Raw genomic sequence first — 23,377 nt, forward strand, 5'->3', positions numbered from 1 at the left:
TAAAATATATGACATCATTAAGTACAAGTAAGATGAACCAATTCATGTGTTTAAAAAATTTTTTGAATCAGGAAATTCCAAACAATGATTTAATCTTCTCTGAATTTTTCAAATATCCTTTCCAAACATTTGCGATGAAACTAGGCAAGAAATAAACAGAGAACCTCAGAGTTTGGACTGGAGAAAATCACAAAGACTGAATGTTGCTCTTCTTTTTTAAAAAAATTTTTTATTGTAAAGACGCTATACAGAGGGGTTACAGATACATGAGTAAGATAATGAGTGCATTTCTTGTGGACTGAATGTTGCTCTTCTAAAGCTACTTGTTAGAAAATATGACTCTCTGTTTTTTGTCTTGTTTTGTTTTTGTTTTTGTGGGAGAAAAATTAAGCTGATTTAAGATTACTTTCAGGATTACAGCAGTTAAGTATTTTTAAACAGATTTAAAAATTATTATTATTATTATTATTTTTGGGTCCAGTCATGGGGCCTGAACTCTGGGCCTAGGCACTGTCCTCAGCTCTTCAGCTCAAGGCTAGCGCTCTACCACTTGAGCCACAGTGCCACTTCCTGCTTTTTTCTTTTTTGCTTATGTGGTGCTGAGGAATCGAACCCAGGGCCTCAGGCATGTAAGGCAAGCGCTCTACCACTGAGCCACCTTCCCAGCCCCTAAAAATTATTTTTGATACTCACAATTTTGAATTATTTTCATGTTTTCTAAATACAGTATTAATTTTTTTGTGTTTTTGCTTTTTTATTGAAATGATCTGTCTCACTAAAACTGATTATAAAGGAAGTGATTTTTCTTTTCTTCCTTTGTAGTACTGGGGCTTGAATTCAGCTTTTTTTTTAAGTCTTTGTTACACAATAGAATTCTATGCCAGCAGAAAGAATGACACTGCCCCTTTCATAAGGAAATGGAAAGACTTGGAAAAATCATATTAAGTGAAGCAAGCCAGACCCAAAGAAACATAAGCTCCATGTTTTCCCTCATTTGTAATGATTAGTATATGTCTAGGATAGTTCCTAGCAGAGGATCATATTAGCTCAATAGCTATGTACGTATGACCATATAGAGTGATACTAATTGAAATGAACTCCAAGACATGGAAATAACAGGTCTTTTTTTTTTTTTTTTTGGTGGTTGACCTTATTGTCGTACATGTACTGTATCTAGTTCTTTCTTTTTACTTTATTTCATTTTGCTTTTGCCATTGGTCTATCCCTGGCGATCACTGTCTTTGATTGTGTATACATTTGTCTGATTTGGGGAAGGGAAGAGGAATAACAAAATGCTGAAACAAGGACAAAGGATGACCCAATGCAATAATGATACTCACAAGACACTATGTTGGAAATAAACTTTACAATTTCGGTGGGTGGGGGTGGGGGGGAAGAGGAGAAGAGTGGGGAAGGGAAGGGATGGTGGGAGAAAAACAAAGGAATAACAATGTTTGACAAGAAATGTATTCGTTGTCTTATTCATATAACTATAACCCCGCTCTACAGCATCTTTGCAATAAAGTAAAAAAATTTTAAAGTCTATTTTATTTTATCATCATTACTTTTATTTTTTGTTCTGGTTCTGGGGCTTGAACTCGGCCTGGGTACTGTCTCTCAGCTTTCTTGATTAAAGTTAGTGCTTTACCACTTTAGCTTTACTTACAGCCTTTTTGGTTAGTTTATTGGAGATAAAAGTCTCATAGACTTTCTTGCCATGGCTGGCTTCACACTGGAATCCTCAAATATCAGCCTCCTGAGTAGCTAGGAGTGAGGCATGAGCCTCTGGCACCCAGAAAACTCAGATCTTTTCATATAGTAGGCAAATACTCTGCCTGTAAAACATGCCTCCAGCCTTTTTTTACTCTGGTTGTTTTAGAGATAGGATCAACTTACCTTTTGTCTAGCTAGCCTGGACTAAAATCCTGCTGTTTACATGTCCTATGTAGCTGGGTGTCTGACCTGTACAACTATGCTCAGCTATTGGTTAAGATGGAGAAATGCGGTCTTGTGACTAGGCTGATCTTGAACCACAACTCTCTGATCTCAGCTAGCCTATACAGCTAGAATTACAGGCATGAACCACTCCACCCAGCAATAAAATAATTGGTTTAAAGCAAAATCCTGATTTGCCATTGATTTTCATTTTACAACTTAAAAAATTCCATCTTCATGGGCTGGGAAGGTGGCTCAGTGGTAGAGTGCTTGCCTTGCATGCATGAGGCCCTGGGTTTGATTCCTCTGCACCACATAAGCAGAAAAAAAAGCCGGAAGTGGTACTGTGGCTCAAGTGGTAGAGTGCTAGCCTTGAGCTGAAGAGCTGAGGGACAGCGCCCAGGCCCAGAGTTCAGGCCCCATGACCGGAACCAAAAAAAAAAAAATTCCATCTTCAAACAGAGTAAGAATTAATGAAAGAATTCAAATAGGAGCAGCCTTTTAAATACTGAAATATGCAGAATGTTAGAATTAGTTGAAGAGTTTTTGTCTTCAACTTGACTTTCTTGTTTGTTCCTGGCAGTAAGTCATGAACTGCCGATTATACAGCTTCTCTTTCAGTTCTTTCATCATTTTATTAGAATATTTAAAATGTCTATACATGAATGTTCAAGCCTCCATATTGTGTGTGTGTGTGTGTGTGTGTGTGTGTGTGCGCGCGCGCGTGTGTGTGCATACACATGGGCCGGTACTTGAACCGGGGCATGGATGCTTAGCATTTTTTTTTTGCTTGAGGCTGGTGGTCTATCATCACTTGAGCCACACATCCATTTCTGACTTTATGCTGGTTCATTAGAGAGGACAATTTCCTGGACTTTTTTGCCTGGGCTGTATTCAAATGTTAATCCTCAGATGTCAGCTTCCTGAGTAAATAGGATTACAGGCATGAGCCAGGTATGCCCAGCTATTTTTTTTTTTTTTGGTGGGGTGGAGGGGTGGTACATTTCAACTCATATTTTATCAGCAATATTCTAGAGCATTGGAAAAAATTAATCTCACCAAATCTCCAAATGTATTTTTGACAGAATACATTTTATGCGGTTATCTTAAATTCTTGTGATGTTTATCACAATAAAGTGACATTTTATTTATTTATTTTTAAAAAGCAATAATGGAAGGCACTAAATTCAAAACCCAATACCAGCTGGGCTCCAGTGGCTTGAACCTGTAATTCTAGCTACACAGGAGGCTGAGACTTGAGAATCACTACTAGAAGCCAGCCTGGACAGAAAAATCCCTGAGAAACTCTTATATCCAATATATTACTCAAAAAAGCCAGAAGTGGCGCTGTGGCTCAAGGGGTAGAGCACTAGTCTTGAGCACAACGAGGCCCAGGGACAGAGCCCAGGCCCTGAGTTCAAGCCCCAGGACTGGCAAACACACACACACAGATTATTAATATTATTAATAAAAATAGGACCTTCGTGGAGGGCAATGGTCTGAGCAAAAGCCAAGTCATCCATTCCAATGGCTAGTAAAGCTCAAATCTCCATCATGTCACTTCCTCCCTCAGGCTAAGGTGGCTATGGCCGGGAAGGTGGCTCAGTGGTAGAGCGCTTGCCTTGCATGCTTGAGGCCCTGGGTTCGATTCCCCAGCACCACAATAAGCAAAAAGAAAAAAGCCAGAAGTGGTGCTAAGGCTCTAGTGATAGAGCGCTAGCCTTGAGCTGAAGAGCTGAGGGACAGCACCCAGGCCCAGAGTTCAGGCCCCACGACTGGACCCCCCCCCCAAAAAAAAAGTCTTTTGTGGTGGTTCTGCAGGCAGCAGGCAACAGAGAAGTTGTGCTTGACAATTGTGCACTTAGAACTCTGTCTATGGTCAGGGCCATATGCTATTTTCAATTTCTGTGTGGAAAATTTATGAGTTATATCTAAAATTGAAGTTTTTTCCTCTATCATTGTCACTGTGCAACTAGTAGTTCTGATTTTTTTTAAAATAAGTTCTTAATTTTAAACCAATTTATCATACTGCTTTCAATGGGAAAGATTTCTTGGCTTTACCCAATTTTTTGGGAAGATTACACTTTTTTTTTGATGTTGGTCCTGGGGCTTGAATAAAGGTCTTAGAGCTCTCACTTGGCTTTTGTTGCTCGAGGCTGGTGCCTTCTGGCTTTTTGGTGGTTTATTGGAGGTAAGAGTCTCAAAGACTTTTCTTACTGAATTGGCTTTGAACCATGATCCTCAGGTCTCAACTTCCTCAGTACCTAGGAATACAGACCTGAGCCACCTGTGTTTGGGTCTCCCTTTTAGCTTGTCCTGGACATTCTGGATGACAAACCTGTTTGTGCTGCTTCACATACAGAGTGAACTTAGTGATGATAGGACTTGGTCTGGCTGGGACCTGTGCACTGGGTAGGATCCTGTGTACTGGGCCAGGATCTAGGTAGAAGGCTATTTTTCCAGAGCAGCATAAATCTACACAGTCCGGAGAGTGAGTCACTGTGTCTGGGTCCTGCATGTCAAGGTGGGCCACTGTGAACTCATTCTCTATACTCTTCTGATACTGGAGGTCTTCTGAATACTTCACTAACCACATGTTCCTGCCTTTCCAATTCTTCTATATAACTCATCAGATTTCTGTTCTTTTTTTATGTGAATTAGGGTCTCAATTTAGGCTGCCTTGAAATGTATGATCCTCCTGCTTCTGCCTCTTGAGTGCTGGGTATGTGCCATCACGTAAACTTTTTTTTTTTTATTGTCAGTCCTGGGGCTTGAATTCTGGGCCTGGGTGCGGACCCTGTGCTTCTTTTGCTCAAGGTGCGTGCTCTTCCACTTGAGCCACAGTGCCACTTTCAATTTTCCTGTGGTTAATTGGAGATAAAGAGTCTCATGAACTTTCCTGCTTGGGCTGGCTTTATACTGAGATCCTCAGATTTCAGCCTCCTGAGTAGCTAGGATTATAGGGGTGAGCCACTGGCTCAAGTCCAACTGTTACTGTATTTTTTTTCTGGTGTAATAGCAACTTCTATGGTATTTGCTTTTAAGTCATTCAATAATATCAGAAAGATTTGGCAAAGAGTTATTTCTTTACTATTTATAGTCTTTTAAAGGAGACAGATAAGCTGGGTCCTGTTATCTTAGGAGGCTAGATCTGAGGATTACGGTTCAAAGGCAGACCAGGTAGGAAAGTTCATGAGATTCTTATCTCCAATTAAGCACCAGAAAACAGGAAGTGGTGTTGTGGCTCAAGTTGTAGAGCACTGGCCTTGAGCAAAAAGAGCTCAGGGAGTTCAAGCCTGGAGTTCAAGCCCCAGGACTGACAGAAAAAGAGTGGGGCAGGGGTGGGGGGCAGATTTGCTTATAAATCTGATTCTTAAGAGTACACAAAACTTGACCAGAAGGGATTGATGCTGCAATTCAACAGATAACTGAGTGAGCAGATGGCAGCCTGAGCCTCATTGCTAGCCTGCACAGGTGCCTGCACATCCCTTGTTTCAATCTAGTACTCAACAGTTCATATGGTGATGTTTTCTTTATAGATAATTAAATTCATCATATTTTCTACAATAATGCAATAATAAGGCCACAATAGTCCTTTTAGACAAATGTCTTAATGTACTGAGTTGACTATCAATGTTATTCATTCTTTTAATACCTAACATGTGTTAGCTGAATTAAGGTTACAGATCATTTTTAAATACTACATACATTATTAATAGTTCATTAAAATTATTATTCATACTATTTATATCTAATACCCAATGAAAACTTACTACAAATGGTACCCTCTCTATACATCACCTTTATAATAACAATAAAATATTTGGCATTAAAAAAGGAAACTTGTAAGTTAGTATAGTTTCAGTGTCTATTCTTTCATCTTACTAAATTAGGATCACCACATTTACAGAATGGATAAATACAAATGGTGCAGCTGCCCTCAGACCATGATGGCTCTCCAGCTGGCTGTGTTGGCTCAGATGAGATCTTACTGTGAGCAGGTCAGCTGCGCTCCATCAGAAGGTCCTGGTGGTTGTCAAGTGCCTCCCCATATGAATCCCCAGTCCAATGGCCAGTAGGTGAGAGATCAGCAGGGAGGGAAGGAAGTCTTTCAGAAGCTAGGCTGAGAAAATGCCCCTTTCTTCATCACACTGAGAGTAGCTGTGTGCTTTGGGTGTTTAAAAGGGAATGCCTTAGGGGGGATATTTTCTGGCTGGCTGGACTAATCCCATATCCTATCTGAATTTTTCTTCAAGATTTTTCAACTTCTCTCTTCTGGCTTTAATCTTCCTTGGACTGGGATCTTTTTTTCTCTCTCTCAAGTGCTGTGTGTGTCCACTTCAGAAGCCCTGGTTGGAGTCCTGTGGTTGTGTGCATGAGGTGGACTGTCACAGTGAGAGCTCTTGGAGCTCTGCCATCCAGATTCATGCTGGGCATCCAGAAGTATTTTTTTCCATGTCGGCATTATAAATAGAAACTGAGGCTGGTATACTGCTCCTATTCCTGTTATTGCTGCAGTGCAATTCTACCCAGGAGCTCTGCTGGTTCTCTTCCTGTAGTCCAGGAGGCTCCCCCTGCAGCTAGGCCTCAGTGGTGGTCACAGAAACACCCCTTTTCTATTATTTTCTTGATTAAAAAAATCCTCGTTACATAGTCTTACTTTGTAGCCCTGGCTGTCCTTGAGTTTGTGATCCTTCTGCTCCAGTCTCTCAAGTGCTGGATTACAAATGGGCTGTGAGTGGGGTCCTAATGGGTAAGTAGCCTCAGCAGGACGCCCTGGGTTCCTTTTATTTGGTGAGAAGGTGGTGGAAGTATGTGAACACATATTTCTCACAAGAGAAAGAGAACCACACATGTGCAGAGCTGTGCCTGGAAGGGAAAGAGAAGAAGACATATGCAGGGCTGTGCCTGGAAAGGATAGTTGTCACCTGCTTGATTTTTTTTTTCCAGAGCTACTAAATATGTGACTTTTTCTAGTATTTTCCTCAGCTATGGGAAAAATATACATTTCCTTAAAAACAGTAATAAAAAAAACCTGAGTTATGTTAGGTTCTGTGTGTGTGTGTGTGTGTGTGTGTGTGTGTGTGTGTGTGTGTGTGCTGGTTTTCATACTGGTATAATTTTTTTTATTTTTTCCACTCAAGACTGACATACTGCCACTTGAGTCACAGCTCTACTTTTGGCTCTTTGCTGATTAGTTGGAGATTTTCATAGACTTTCCTGCCCAGGCTAGCTTTGAACTGCAACCCTCAGATCTTACCCTCCTGAGTCGGTAGGATTGATTATAGATATGAGCCACTAGCACCTGGCTAGGCTGTTATGCTTTTTTTTGTACCAGTCCTGGGGCTTGAACTCAGAGCATGGGTGCTGTCCCTGAGCTATTATGCTCAAAGCTAGCACTATACCACTTGAGCCATAGCTCCACTTCTGGATATTTTTTTTGTTGATTAACTAGAGATAAGAGTCTGACAGACTTTCCTCCCTGGGCTGGCTTTGAACCTTGATCCTCAAATCTTCTGAGTAACTAAGATTACAGGCATGAGCCATCTGCACCCAGATAGGTTGTTATTTTTAAGTCAAAAAAGTCTTGACTACTATGAATACTGATTTAAAAGACTAAGGTGGGGTTTAATCATTTGTAACTTCATTCATTCTGTCTCAGATGAGAAAGAACCTTGTTCTCAAGTAGGAGGCACCTCTCCTGCATGAAAATCAGGGGACCCCTGTGTGGAGCCATGGCTTGATGATTTCTCATTCAGGGCTCTCCGGAGTTGCACTGGCTTCATCACTGAGGATGTGATGTGCTGCATTTGCTTCATCAAGCAGAATGGAGAGTCTCAAGTCTTTGAGTTGTTTGAAGAAGTCCTAATCCTTTCATCTCTTCTGGTTTCCTTGGCATCTGTTCTATTCCCTTTCATCTCCAATTCAGTGCAGGAGGAGGTGTAATGACATGAGGTCCTGGAGCACTGGTTTGTTGGAAAGTAGCAGGCTGATTCTGAGCAATCACAATTAACTATTTAATATCTGTATACTACTCCTGTATCATCAACCTTTTTTCCCCCTTCTTTCCTTCTTCCTCCTCCATCTCCTCCTCCTCCTTCCTTCCTTCCTTTTTTCCTCCTTCCCTCCCTCTCTCCCCCTCCCTCTTCCTTCCTTCCTTCCTTCTTTCTTTCTTTCTTTCTTTCTTTTTCTCCTTCCTTTTTTCCCTCTTTCTTTGCTCTTTCCTTCCTTTCTTCCTCTCATTTCCCCTTCCTTTCCTCCTTCCCCTCCCTCATTCCCTCCATCTTCTCTCCTCCTCCTTCTCCTGGGTGAGGCTCACATAGTCCGCATAGTCCCACCTGTGGTGGCAGTGAGGAAAATGACGGTTACATTCAGTCAGAGGCACACCAACTCTCAGTTTATTGCCAGGCAGAGGAACACTCCTCCCTCATAGTTTGTCTCTCCTCGCTTAGAACAGAGCTTAGCATCTCTAGCTCAAGCCTTCTTGAGCCTTTCAAGGCCAGTCTGCCCATCACTTGTTTCTTACGTGAGCACTTTAATTTCTTTCAGCTCCTAGGGTGCTTTGCATTACACAGAAGCAAGAACAGTGCCTCTTAGGTTTACTTTAAGAACATTGAAGAAGAAAATATGGATTTTGTTGTTGCTAGTGGCGGTGGTCATAGGGTTTGAACTCTGGGCTTGGGCGCTGTCCCTGCGTTCTTCAGTTCAAGGTGAGCCCTCTACCACTGAGCCACAGTGTCACTTCTGGTTTTCTAGTGGTTTAATGGAGATAAGAGTGTCACAGACTTTTCCTGCCTGGGCTGGCTTTGAACTGTGATCCTCAAAGCTCAGCCTCTTGAGTAGCTAGGATTACAGGTGTGAACTACTGGTGCCCAGCCAAAGAAGAAAATACAGAATAAGGAAAAAGTGTAGACAGATTTATGAAAGAACCATTGAGCCAGTGGCTTACACTTGCAATCCTAGCTACTCAGGATTACATGTAATCCTATCTACTCAGAAGGCTGACATCTGAAGATTCAGTTTCCAAGTCATCCCAGGCAGGAAAGTTTGTGATAGTCTTTTTTTTTTGCCAGTTGTGGAGCCTGAACTCTGGGCCTGGGTGCTGTCCCTCAGCTCTTCAGCTCAAGGCTAGTGCTCTACCACTTGAGCCACAGCACCACTTCCTGCTTTTTCTGCTTATGTGGTGCTGAGGAATTGAACCCAGGGCCTCATGCATGCAAGGCAAACACTCTACCACTGAGCTACCTTCCCAGCCCTGTGATAGTCTTATTTGCACTTAACTAAGAGACAAGCCATAGCTGGAGGTGTGACTCAAGTAGTAGAATACCAGCCATGATTGAAAAAGCCAAGTGAGAGTGCCGTGCTCTGAGATCAAATTTCAACACAAACACAAACACACACAAGCCACACAAAAGAACTCATTTGAGACCCCTATTTTAATCTAAAAGCCATATATGGAGGCATACACCTGTAATACCAGCTATGTGGGAGGCCTAAGTAAGAGAATTAAGAGCAAGAATTATGAAATTCTATCTGAAAAAATAACAAGGCAAAAATGGCTGGGGCACAGCTCAAGTGTAGGAGACCTGCCCAGCAATTGTAAGGCCCTGAGAACCTCCAAAAAGCAAGCATCCAAACAAACATACAAATACTAAACCCTTTGTAAAGTGGGGGGTTCTTTGATAAAAGGAATGTAGAGGAAGAGAAAGGGTAACAGAGACAGGGCGTGTGACTCTGTTACATGAATGGAAATGTCATAATGAAGGTCTTTCGTATAATATATCCTAACAAAAATAAGTTTTTGAGTTATTGCTATGTGGCATGTCCCCTAACTGAAACTACTGTGGTTGCTCTGTGTGTGTGTGTGTGTTCTGGTATTGGGGCTTGACCTCAGGGCCTGGGTGGTATATCCTACCTTTTTCACTCAAGGCTGGTACTCTACCATTTGAGCTACTGTTTCAGTTTTGGCTTTTTGTTCGTTAATTAGAAATAAGATTCTCACAAACTTTTCTGCCCTGGCTGGCTTCAAACTGCAATACTCAGATCTCAGCCACCTGAGTAGCTAGGTCATGGGCAACTGGGATCCTGCTGTGGTTCCTTTTAACTGGAGTTTCTTTATGAGATGAAGTATTCATGAGACAGTGGATTGCTTTCTGTCTCTCCATCTTCAAGGAAGGGACAAAAAAGGCAAAGAAAGACATGTTTCTGTTTCATTGCTGGATTTCATTAGTATTCATAGTGGTCATATTCGAAATTCTGGTGCTGCTATTGCAATGTTGTCATTAAATCCAAACTTTTACACATCTGGTGAGCTGCCTATATGCAGCTCAGTGTGTTACAATGTAGATTACAGCCTAAGAAATCAATGCTCTCCAAATACAGAGCCATGGAAACTTGTAATTAAGAACAGTGTGTGATCACTAGCTTTGCTTACCTGATGAGGGAAGAAAAGCAAGGGTGGTTTTATAGGATGGAGAGTTAAAAATGGCAGCTTAGAAAAGCTGCATCCCTCGGTTCACCCTTTAAGACATGGCTTTAGGCAAAGGCAGATTTCTGTAAAGCCTCAGCCTGCTGCTGACTTCTCAGCTCAGGGAAATTCCTTCATTTCCTAGAAGTTTCTCCAGAACCTGCTTTGTATGGTAGGTATTTCTTTTAAAAAAATAAATCTGATGGGGCTAGGAATGTGGCTTAGTGGTAAGTGCTTGACTAGCATGCATGACACTTTGGGCTCCATTGTCAGTATGATGTCAACTGAAATAGCTGGAAGTGGCATTGTAGCTTAAGTGGTAGAGTGCTAGCCTTGAGCAAAAGAAGTTAATGGACAGTGCCCAGGACTGGCAAAAAAATTAACATGTAGGCATTTGAAATGGGGGGAGGGAATGGGAAGCAAACTGGATCCTCCAGCTACCTTTCAGAGGTAGCTGCTGGACATTGGTGTTCACACCTGCAATCTTAGCTATTTAGGAATCTCAAGTTTGTAGCTAGCCTGGAAAGGACAGTCTCTGAGCCTCTTATCTCCAATTAAACCTAAAGAGCCAGAAAGTAGATTTGTGGCTCCATTGTTAGGGCTCCAGCCTGGAGCAAAAAAAAAAGCTTAGGGATAGCACACAGGCTCTGAATTCAGCCCCAGTCTGACATCAATAAAAGAACAGAAAAGAAAAAAGGAGCAAAGAAAGAAAGAAAGAAGGAAGGAAGAGGAGAAAGAAAGTAAGAAGAAAGGAAGGAAAGAAAGAGACAGAAAGAATGGAAGAAAAGAAGGAAGGAAGCAAGAAAGAAAGAAAAAGAAAGAAAGAAAAGAAAGGAAGGAAGGAAGAAGAGAAAGAAGTGAAAGGGAGGGAGGGAGGGAAGAAGGAAGGAAGGAAGGAAGAAAGAAGAGAAAGAAAAAGAAGAGAAAGGGAGGGAGGGAGGGAGGGAAGAAGGAAGGAAGGAAGGAAGGAAGGAAGAAAGGAAGGAAGGAAGGAAGGAAGAAGGCAATGCTGGCAGAACCAAAAGGATTTGAATGTATGTGCAAAGGCCTTATTTAAAACTGACAGGAATGGAACTGGAGGCATAGTTTATGTTAGAGCACTAGTTGGTGAGAGAAAAAGCTAAGTAAGAGGGCCTCAGAACTCTTTGTCCTGGCACAAAACCCAAAACTTACCAACTTGTCAAGATTCCTACTGGAAGGCAGGTACTTTTCCCCACCCTGCAGGAAACAAGCCACTATCTGCTATCTAGCAGTGAAGATGGCAGAATGAGGGCTGTTGATGTAGCTCAGGGTAGAGTGTGGTCTACCACACTTTGGGACTTATGTTCCAACCCAGCACTTCAGAAAAGGCAGAAAGGAAAGAACAGACCTTCAGTTGTTGCCTCTTCTGTAGAGATCAGAAGGAGAGAGGCTTCCAAAGCCACAGGCACTGTTGTTTCTAGAGGTTTCTAAGATCTGATGAGTTCATATGAGAAAAAGATTTAGGCCACAATTATCAGCTATGGGGTGAAATAATGTCAACAACAGTAGCTTCAAATTCACAGAAAAAGTCACATACAAATCCAACTAAGGGTGCAATTTATCTTTTAAAGCTGGTAGCTGTGGTCATTAGCTGTTGAAAACAATTTCAGAAACAAAACAAAACAAACCAATCTTTCCTGATTGATCTTTTGACCATTTTGGCTGAAGTGGACCTTCTCTCCCAGGCAGTCTTCGCCTCTATGTACAGATAGAGGTGGTATCAGCTCTCATTTGGGAGCAGGGAGGGTTCTGGACAGGAGGCTGTCACCCTCTATAATTGTCTTTCTATCCTTTTCTAAATTGGCTGACCCAACAACCACCTATCCCTGCAGCCCAGGACTGGAACTACACAGAATGGAGGCTGAACTATGGGATGGCTTTAACAGAATCTTTTCCCCCTGCTTTGATGTTGGTACTGGGGCTTGAACTCAGCACCTGGGCTTTTCCCTTAGCTTTTCATTCTAGACTAATGCTCTGTCCTTTGCTCTGTAACTCCATTTCTGGTGTTTTGGTGAAGGCCAGGCTGGCTTCAAACCATAATCTTCAGATCTCAGCCTCCTGAGTAGCTAGGATCATAGGCATGAGCCACCAGCACCAGGCCCTTTATGGAATCTGAATATAATTTTATCTTTCACTCATTTTAGGATATATTCATCTTACTTTAAGGAGAATTAATAAGCAACACAAAAGGGATGCAATTCAAGAGTTAGGATTTAATTGCAATTTACTTTTCAGATTCAGAATAATCACATTTCACTATTTTTCCTATCCTTGAAGGAAAGACTGAATTTTTTTTTTTTTTTTGTCGGTCATGGGGCCTGAAAGCTGGGCCTGGGCGCTGTCCCTCAGCTCTTCAGCTGAAGGGACCACTTGAGCGTCAGCCCCACTTCCGGCTTTTTCTGCTTATGTGGTGCTGAGGAATCAAACCCAGGGCCTCATGCATGCAAGGCAAGCACTCCACCACTGAGCCACCTTCCCAGCCCCAAGACTGATTTTTTTTTAAAATAAGATTTTTATTGTAAAAATACTGTACAGAGGGGTTACAGTTACATGAGCAAGGTAATGAGTACATTTCCTATCAAGCATTATTGCCTCCTCCTTTGTTTTTCCCCTAACCTTCCTTCCCTCCCACCTCCTCAACTACACTCCCCCCCCCCTAAATTGTAAAGTTCATTGTTCAACAGTGTCTTGTACATCTCGTTGTTGCAATGGGTCAACTGGTATCCCTATTTACACATTTTGTTTTTTTCCTTCTCTTCCCCAAATTATACTGATATCAAATACTGTGAAAACAGGGGTTATAGCGGGTGGGAGGAACATACAAAGCAACAAAAAAATCACATGGTACCTTATAAATAAGTTAGAAACAATAGCAAGAAAGAAAAAAAAACCACTTGTGTCCCTATCTTGGGGTTCATTTCACTTATCATCTTCTCTGGTCATATGTAATTAGCTTTTGACCTTTTCTGCTTGTACCAGACATATACTAGTTATTGCAAATAAGGGAAACCATAGGATCTACATTTCTTTGGGCCTGGCTTACTTCACTTAATATAATTTTTTCCAAGTAGAAAACTAAATTTTAGGTGCTTTTATTTGTGGCTGGGGGAGGGGGTAGGGCATGGAGTTTAGACAGCTGACAGGTGATCTGGTAGAGAAGCTCAGCTCTGCATTACAGTTTTCTGGTGCTGCAAGATTCATGATGACATGCCCACTTTCTGCAAATGCTGAAACATCTTGTAGATTTACCCCAGGAGTGAAGTTGGGGTGCATCATCCCTTTCTCTCTTTCAGCACTGTATTAGTTATCTATGGCTACATTAAAAAATTAACCTCAGCAAACTTATCATTAAAAAAATTACCCTCAAGTTTAGCAGTTTAAACAATAATTATTAAGATTGTAATTATTAATAATTTATTACATATTAATATTTACTCCAATATATAATGTTAACATATCAATAGATTAATAATACACTATAAGGATTATAGTATACATTATAAAACATATTATATATTATATAAAATATACTTATATATTATATAAACATACAAAATATATATTATGCACAATATATAATATGCTATATATTATATTCTATATATAGTATATATGTATAATTATAATTATGATATACTTATATTTTATTAATATTTATAATGCTATAACGTATAATTATTGTACAATTCTATATTATATAATTATATGATTTATATATTATGTGTTATTTATATATAATTATATAATATAATGCTTACAATGTTATATATCACATTCTATATTAATGTAAAACAATATGTAACATAATATATAACATATTTCATTAATACATAGCATAACATATATTAGTAATACATATTATATATTAATACTATACAATAATATATACTAATCAACATTTAAGCTTAGCAGATTAGAGGCTGGGAATGTGGCTTACTGGTAGAGTGCTTGTCTAGCATGCAAGTAGCCCTTGGTTGGATTCCTCAGTACTACATACACAGAAAAAACCAGAAGTGGTGCTGTGGCTCAAGTGGTAAAGTGCTAGACTAGAATGAAAGAAGCTCAGGGACAGTGCTCAGGGCCTAAGTTCAGGCCCCAGGGCTGGAAAAAAAAATTAAGTGAAATAAGCCAGGCCCAAAGAAACATAGGTCCCATGGTTTCCCTTGTTTGCAACGACAAGCAGAGAATGTCAAAGACTATGTACATTTGACCATATGAGATAATGTTAACTGAAATGTACCCCAAGACAGGGACACAAGGGATTTTTTCTTTCTTCCTAGTGTTTTTAATGTACTGATAATGTACTATGTGATTCTTTTGTTTCTTTTGTAAGTTCTTCCCCCATGGTATAACCCGTTTTCACTCCATTTGATTCCGGTGTTCTGTATCTTGTATGTACATTTTTGTAATTTGGGGAGGGGAAGGGGTATAGCAAAATGCTAAAATGGGGTTGACCCATTGTGATGATGAGATATACAGGACACTATGTTGAAAGTAAACTTTACAATGTGGGGGGGAGGGAGGAGTTGGGGAGGTGGGGAGGGAGGTGACGGTGGGGGAAAATCAAAGGAGGAGGTAACAATGTTTGATAGATATACTCATTACCTTACTCATGTAACTGTAACCCCTCTGTACAGTATCTTTATAATAAAAAATATATAAAAGCTTAGCAACTTTTTTACTTTCAATAATATTTGAGACAATTCTACTTACTAAAAAGTGAAGTCTGCACCATAAGACAACAGCAATGCATACTGAAATTTACTACAATCTAGATATCTTCCCATTCATTTCAAGACTAAACAATGCTACATGAGCATCTCCTATGTGTCAGAACTATATTAGAAAATCTGGCCTGTGTCTTTCAGGAAAATAAAAAGCCTATGGAATAAGATGATAGCATATGAGGTTTGAACAATGACTATGTGGGCAAAGGTTAGCTGTGCAATGAAATCACTCACATAAATAAGACGGAAGCTCATTTCCTTCCGATATAATAGCCTGTAAACTGGAAGTCAGTCCTGGGCACTTAGGGATACCTTCTCTATGAAGCTATCTGGAAATGGCCTCAATACTTGGCCCGGTGGGTGGGAACCAAAATGATAATTGGGATGAAAACCATCTAGCAAATAATTATCTTGAGTCAGTAATTTGAGTGTGACATATTACTGAACTAGGCTTCAAACAAGTTGTTGACTGCTGTAAAACCAAGGCTGCACTGGGGGCCTCTTCTGTGGCTGGCAGAATTCAATTTTTTTGCAGCTGTTGAAGGGAGGGCTTTACTTTGGTGTCAGCTGCTGCATGCAATCTTCCTGTTGTTTTCTTACTGCATGAGCATCTCTCCAGAGGTTCTCAGAACCTGGCATTTGGCTTTCTGGAGCAGGAAAGTCACAGAGTAAGACCGGGTAAGTAGAAGCCAGTCTGTTCCTTCATCTCAGAAGTGACACCTGTGGCTGTTGCCATAACTTCTTCTCCCCCCACCCCGCCCCATTCTTTTTGAACTCAGGACTTGAGTGCTGTCCCTGAGCTTCTTTTTGCTTGAGGCTAGTCCTCTACCACTTGAGCCATAGCACCACTTCTGGCTTTTTCTGAATAGTTTACTGGAAATTAGTCTCATGGATTTTCCTTCCTGGACTAATTTTGAACCTTAATTCTCAGATCTCCGCCTCCTGAGTAGCTAGGATTCAGGCATCAGCCACCAATGCCTGGATATCATATATCTTCATTATTAGAACCAGGTAGTTAGATGCAGCTCACAAGCACAGAGGAATACAGAGGAGTGAACATTTGTGTGCAAAGGTCACTAGGAGCCTCTTTAGAAGCAGCCTACCACAAATGGTTGTTGACCCTAAAAGCTAATGTATAGGCTAGGCACAGTGGCCCAGGCCTTCCCAGATATGCTGGAAGCAGAGATCAGGAAGATCTTGGTTCAAGGACAGACAGGACAAAAGGAGAAAAAAAATTAGTGAAACCACATCTCAACATAAAGGTAAGCATGATGGTATAAACTTGTGATTCCGCTACATAGAATCATGGTCCAGGGGAAACCTGGTTTTACCCTGGGAAAAACCTGAAAAATAACCCAAAGTAAAAAAAGGCTGGGGGCAGTGCCTGAAGTGGTACAGTGGCTGCTTAGCAACTGTCAGTCTCTGAGTTCAAATTCTACACTAAAAAAAAAAAAAGAAGAAATTAAGATTCTTCAACACTAAAGTTCGGAGGCCCACACCACAAAGTTCATCAATGCTTCCTTGTATCTGTTATCACACTTAATTGTTTTATGAGATGTTCATATTAGCAGGGTGACAAAATATCCAAGGGGACAAAAAAACTCCTTTTTCACATTACCTATTTTTTGGTTCAAAACTTGTGAATACTTCTCCAAATACCACTTCACACTCAACAGGACAATGTTATTGATGAAAGAATAAAACAAGATTTCAAAAGCACCGCTCAATAGCTGGGCTCTGATTAAATGCCTCTAGCAATCAGCAGTTACTCAGAATGTTTCAATAAAAAGCATTTATAAGCTCAGAAGCCTAGTGGCATCAGATATTGTGGAGGATGACAAAGCCTGGAAGATGAGAACACTAAATAAAGCCAGTTTCTTGATCCTGAATAAAAATGAAACTGCTGTTCTTACTTGTAGGGAGATTAGTTGTAACGACCTTTTCTTTCTTCCTATGCAGCTTGGTCTGTGTGTGATTAAAGTTAGGGAATGTTCACCTTTCTGTGCTTTCCAGTCAGTGCACACCTTTCTTGATGTCGGCTTATTCTGTGTGTGGTGTGTGTGCTGGTAGTCGGGCTTGAACTCAGGGCTTGGGCCTTGTCTGTTAGCCTTTTCTACTATTAGAATTCTACCACTTGATTCACAGGCCTGCTTCTGGACTTTTGGTAGTTAATTGGAGGTAATAATTTCACATAATTTCCTACCTAGGTTGACTTAATCCATCTTTCTTAGATCTCAGCCTCCTGAATAACTAAACTATAGATGTGAGCTGGCTTCATTCATCTTTTTGAGCTAAGCAATAACTGTAGCCAAAATACCTTGTATCTAGCATCTCAAAAGGACAGCTTGGCTGGGAACCCACTCTAAGTTCTCACACACTGGGACCTTCAGGCAATTTAGGACAAAATCACATCTTTTCTTTCTTCCTTTTTTTCTTTCTTTGCCTTTATCTTTCTCCTTTCTTTTTAAATTGTTTCTTGAAGATTAATTCTGAAAACATCTAGTGATTCTAAGTGGGACAGTCCCATGATTATTATTATTTTTTTGTGCCAGTTCTGGGGCCTGAACTCAGGGCCTGGGCACTGACCCTGAGCTTCTTTTTGCTATCACCCTACAACTTCAGCAAGCTTTACTTTTGGCTTTTTTTGGGGGGGGGAGGGGAGGGTGGTGTAGTATATTGGATTTGAGAGTCTCATGGCCTTTTCTCAGATCTCAGCCTTCTGACTAGTTACGGTTATAGGCATGAACCATCAGTTCCCAGTTTCAATGTTATTTTCCAAAATCATAAAATGATTATTTTATTTTAGAAGGTAGAAGAGAAAATGTCAACTTTAGAAAGACAAATTTTGTGGCTCAAAGTGACCTGAATTTGTTATCACATCTAGATTTTAGAAATTGAGGTAAGGAAACAAAATATTAAGTTTTTATTTCCAGTTCAAGGATTTTTTTCAACCATAAATAGCATGTAAGAATTCTTATATGGTCTGGAAGTTTGTAATAAAAATCTGCTTTTAAAGTTCACACTAGATAGTATATATTAAACACGCACCTTCAGTAGTTTCTTGGGCTTTTGTTGCCAAATAAACCTATCACATAAATGTACAAAAAAAAGTTAGAAAAGGAGAAAAAATTACCAGAGAGGGGAAAAAAACCAAACAAACCCCACATAAGTGATTTGGCAGGAGGCTACATCAACATGTCTTTTCCAGTGGTTCACACACAAATCAGTCTCCAGAACTCGAGATATAGCATATAAATGTTTAATTTTTATATTATACATTGTTTTCTTTAGCTTAAAAAAGTCACAAAAGCAAAAACACTGAAATTCTTTCTGTCTGGTACCACACAGATGTATTGTTAGTCAACACTTTATTGAGAATTCACAGCAACTGCTTGCAGAGTTGTTCGCAGGAGCCAAGGAGCTGTGGTAACAAAACTGTAGAATTACGTGGCGTTATATACATTAAAAAATTCGAGATAGAATATTTGGAAGAAATTTATAAAATTACATTGTAAGTCAGAATGATTGACAAGCTTTACATGGAACAACTGGGCTGCTGTTGAGAATGGCTTGACTTAACTACAGCCCGCAAAAGCAGGGAGAGAGCAAGAAATAGGTAAAGGGTGATGGGCATGGAGTTCTGAGTCAGGGAGATCACTAAGTATATAGTCTTTCTTTGTGCTATCCCTTTAGCTTTTTCACTCAAGGCTAGTGCTCCACTTGAGCCACAGCTCCATTTCCAGCTTTTTGGTGGTTAACGAGATAAGAGTCTCATGGGCTTTCCTACCAGGTCTGGCATCAAACTGTGATCCTCAGGTCTCAGCCTCCTGAGTAGCTAGGATTACAGGCATGAGTTACCAGCACATGGTATCCTGGATTAAAAAAATATGCCAGAAACCAAAGTTCTTTTCAGGTCTAATGTGTGATTCAGGCATATTACTTTAAGAACTTGTACTAAGTACCACATACAATAGAGGAGATGCCATCTTGAAATGACAACATAATCCCAATTGAGATTGCCACCCCCACCCCCATGTGCCCCCCCAATCACTACCAGGCCATTCCCACCTTATCAGGTGACAAGAAACAAGGAAGCATGCTTCTTATCTCAGATAGCAGCAGAAATATAAAAATATTCACTGGCAGACATTTAAGGAGGCTCTTTCAATGCCTAGGAATTGTAGGAACCGATACAAAAACACTGACATAGAGCCATTTAGGTAAAGGAGACCCTATCTTTTTGTGATGTAAAATGGGAAAATCTCTTGCTTTTGCTTAAACCTTTAGGTTGAATGTCCCCCTTCCCCCAAAGTGAAAAGTAGTTTTATTCCTATACATTTGAGATGTTGAGAAAGAGAGTTTCTTTTTTGTTGTTGTTCAATTTATGGCCACTTGGAATTGCTATCTTGTGTTAAATTCTGGATGGACACTTACAGTGACAATATCATACAGTTGTACTTAATACTCTTCCTGAATTGAACATTTGTTCCTTTCAGATTTGGATTTTCTGGTAGAGCACATTTAACAAGTCACTCTGTTGGGTGTTCTAACTTATACAAGATGGCTAAATCTCATATATTTCATTGCTAAATTTTATGGCATTTAGTTTAGTAAATAATTTGTAAAGTTTTTCCATTGTCTTAGAAGATTTACAATTATGTACACTAATATTACTCTGCTAACAATTCTAAAATGTATTAGCTCTATTGTCTTGTGTTTCTATAGAATACCAAGAAAATGTTTGACTAAGATATGAGATCTAATGCCCAGCTATAACTCAATGACAGCTTATAACCTATGATAGACTAAGCTATTGACCATTCAGATTTTTAGTTCTGTCCCCACAAATAAACTCAACAGAAATTATTGTCCCCAGAGGATGTTAACTTAAGACCACTTGCTTAGGATATATCATGATGATCTCCTTCCTTCATTTTGCATATTCTTTAAATTCTGAGGAAATGCTATCTAAAGTTAGGCCCTCAAGTCCTAGAGGAACTAGTCCTCAGGTAAGTTTGCGTTTTATTTTTCCTTTTTGTGCTAGTATGTGGGCTTGAACTCAGACATGGAGTTCTTGCTTGGATTTTCACTTGAGACTAGCATCCTACTACTTGAGCCACACCTCCACTTCCAGCTTTTTGATGGTTAATTGGAGATGAGAGGTTAATGGACTTTTCTGCCCGGGCTAGTTTTGAACATGATCCTCAGATCTCAGCCTCATAAGTAGTTAGGATTATAGACATGAACCAACAGCACCCAATGAGTTTGTGTTTTCTACTGTGAAAAGGAAACAGTTTGCTTCCTTTTAACAGCCAGAAAATTTAGAACCAGATCACTGTCCAACTTGCTAAATTACATGAAACTGTGTATTTCTGTGCTGTTTTCATATTTAATGTCTCCATAGGCTCTGTATTTTGTAGGCTTCTTTTAGGTCTTTTAAAAATAGGTTATAAGTTTCAAAAATAAAAACAGTTATAAACAACTAGCCATAATGTAGCATAATGCAGCTGTAATTAGCATTACTTCTACCATAATCTAGATGTTAAAGATGTACAAAACAGATACTTTTATTACAGAAATAATTTTATATACCAAGTATGAAAATGTCCTTTCCATCACAATGAACATTAAGATAGTAGTTGTTAATGTAAGCATTTTCTATGTTGTCCAAATGCTGGTTGGCCCATTTCCTACTAAAATGTCAACTCAATGTAACCACTAAAAAAAACAAGTTATTAAATCTGTCTCCAGTACAAGATCATTGAATACTATATTCATTAAGTCTTTTTTATATTTCCAAGTTAATTGGATTCTGGTGGCTTATATAAAATTTAAATCATGAATATACTATGAGAATGATTTCCTTGTCACTTGTATATAATCTACTTTTTAAAATACAAAATATGACATAGAAAACTTTGAGGCAGTATTCTCTAAGTGTATCATATAGATGTTCAAGGTCAAAATTTTCACTAATCTGAGATAGTTTCTGTATAATATTGAACAAAATTTATGAGCTGAATGTGGTGGTGTACACCGTAAGCCAGGCATTTGGGAGGCTGAGGCAGGATCATGAATTTGAGGTCAACCTGGGCTATATAGCAAGATATTATCTCAAACAAGAATCCCAAAGCACTTAAAAATTAACAAAAATTTTTATGATGTCAACTTATTTCACTGTAAATGTAAAAAATGTAGAATGCAAAATGTAAAAAGTATAAAAATGTAAAAAATGAGAATTTACCTATTCTAAATAGGCTTATATTGGTTATAATTCAGCAAATGGACTCCTTTCTATACATATCTTAAGATCTCAAATATCAGTGCCATAAATGATGGAAGAATTATGTGACAATTTAGAATTTAATATAAGACTTGTGTAGTAATTTAGAGCAATAAATATCACACAGTGAAAAATTTATCACAACTAAATACAGCAATGAAAGGAAAGAAGCTTCTTATGCAGACATGACCCAGATCTTAGTAATAAGTGACAGTGTACAGTCCCCTTACAACACATTCACGTACAAAACTGGTATGCGAGCAGTCAGGAAATCTGTCTCTATAGGTCATTAATCTTGATTTAATAAAATTTGTACAGTATAAAATAATATCAAAAGTCTAAAAAAACACAATGAGTTTTTATATCATGTTTATAAATTATCTTATATACCATAAAAATCATAAGGTCAAAAGTGCAGCTTAAAAAAAAGTTGAAATTGTTATATTTGATAAGAGCTAGAAAAATGTACTGTCTCAAGAAAGAAGTAATCCAATACAAGAGTAGTGAAATAATCATCTTGCAAAAATAACAGAGATACAGAGATGAAGACCACCACAAATAAACCTAATGACAGGTAACCCATATGTGCATTAAATGACCCCCTGTGTTCTGGAATGAATGTAACCAAATATAGGAAACTTGAAATACTTGCTAAGTTATCTTTCTCGAAGTTTTAGTCCTGACTGATAATTGGTACATACCTTCCTGGATTATGAAATACACTAGAATAACTAAGACAAAATATAATTTCATAATAATAAACTGCATCATTTACTACTTCTCCCATGAATGACTGAAGATCCAGCAATGGGAAGGCTATAGTATATAAACTAGTAGACAGAAATGAAATATATCTGAGTCTTAAATGGTACTTACCCCAGTAACCAACTATATTTGATGTAAGTGGTACACTAACCCTTTCGCCTTAGATAGGATACAGAAGTAGCAAATTCTAGGCATGTAAAACAACTTAAGAGAAAAGTAAACCAAAAGGAATAAGGAAAAAAGCTTATTTTTGAAGTTTACTGTGGGATCAAAGCTGTGCTTGATAGAGCTCATTCAACAGCCTAAGCCTGAGCCCGAGCCCGACTTAGCACTCTCTCTCTTCAGCTGCTCATTAACTAGTGGTGCTCTGTTCATATGACATCAAGCAACAGATGATGGTGAATTTCCCCACTGAGTCCTTGGTTGGTATAACACATATAGACTGCCTGAGATAAAGTCACCATAACAATACATTAATGGTAAATGAAGGTCTTCCTAGTTTTGCTAGAACAGGGTTGGCTGCTGAGACAGAACTGGTGCTCTAGGCTGCACACCTACAGTTCCTGATTCCTACCACCATCAGTGAGGATTAAAAGTCTATGGATATGGATGCTTGTGCAGAATCATCTCGCCCACGGACATAAATTTCACAGGGAATCTCTTCCATGACTCTGTCTTCTAGAGCCTGTTCAGGACACTCATGTGCCTGTTTGAAAGTGTAGCTACTTTTTTTGAAGGTGCTATTAAATGTTTTCATTGGCTGTGGTTGTGCAAAATCATTTCGGAAGGGGAGTTCCATGGCACTGAGGTTGGTCCTGCTTTGCTTGGCACTGGATGCTTGTGATCCGCAGTGATGGTCGTGAATGCACCGCGAGGATGTGGGGGAACGCCGAAGCTTCTGGTAGTTGTCCAGTTCTTCTGACAAGTCTGCCAGATCTGCAGAAATCTCTTTGTCCCTTAGTGAAAACAGCTCATAATGAGGAGGATCAAACACTTCTTGGAACCCAGTTTTATTGAAAGCAGTTTTGCAAGCCATGACCTTTTTCCGGGGCTGTTTCACTTGCACTAAAATAGAAATAATGAGAAGAACCAAGACAATCCCTGATGTTACGCCAATAATTGTTCCATGAGTTTTAGTGATTTGCTCAAATAGCCCAGCTTTTTTCTTTTCTGTAGAAA

The 23,377-nt window shown here is 39.5% G+C and overlaps 1 protein-coding gene and 1 pseudogene across 1 annotated transcript in view; both read right to left on the reverse strand.

Moving 5' to 3' along the window:
- Window positions 1-5,951: 5,951 nt before the first annotated feature.
- Window positions 5,952-7,754, reverse strand: LOC106000848 (annotated as a pseudogene).
- Window positions 7,755-21,997: 14,243 nt separating this feature from the next.
- The window catches only part of Neto2 (neuropilin (NRP) and tolloid (TLL)-like 2), a 56,402-nt gene continuing 55,022 nt past the window's right edge, over window positions 21,998-23,377 (reverse strand). The window contains exon 9 of the mRNA XM_013036075.1: window positions 21,998-23,368. Within this exon, the coding sequence (XP_012891529.1) occupies window positions 22,788-23,368 (581 nt within the window). The 3' untranslated portion in view covers window positions 21,998-22,787. The remainder of the gene's footprint in view (window positions 23,369-23,377) is intronic.

This window comes from Dipodomys ordii, unplaced genomic scaffold, assembly GCF_000151885.1.
Source record: "Dipodomys ordii isolate 6190 unplaced genomic scaffold, Dord_2.0 Scaffold247, whole genome shotgun sequence".
Taxonomy (NCBI): Eukaryota; Metazoa; Chordata; class Mammalia; order Rodentia; family Heteromyidae; genus Dipodomys; species Dipodomys ordii.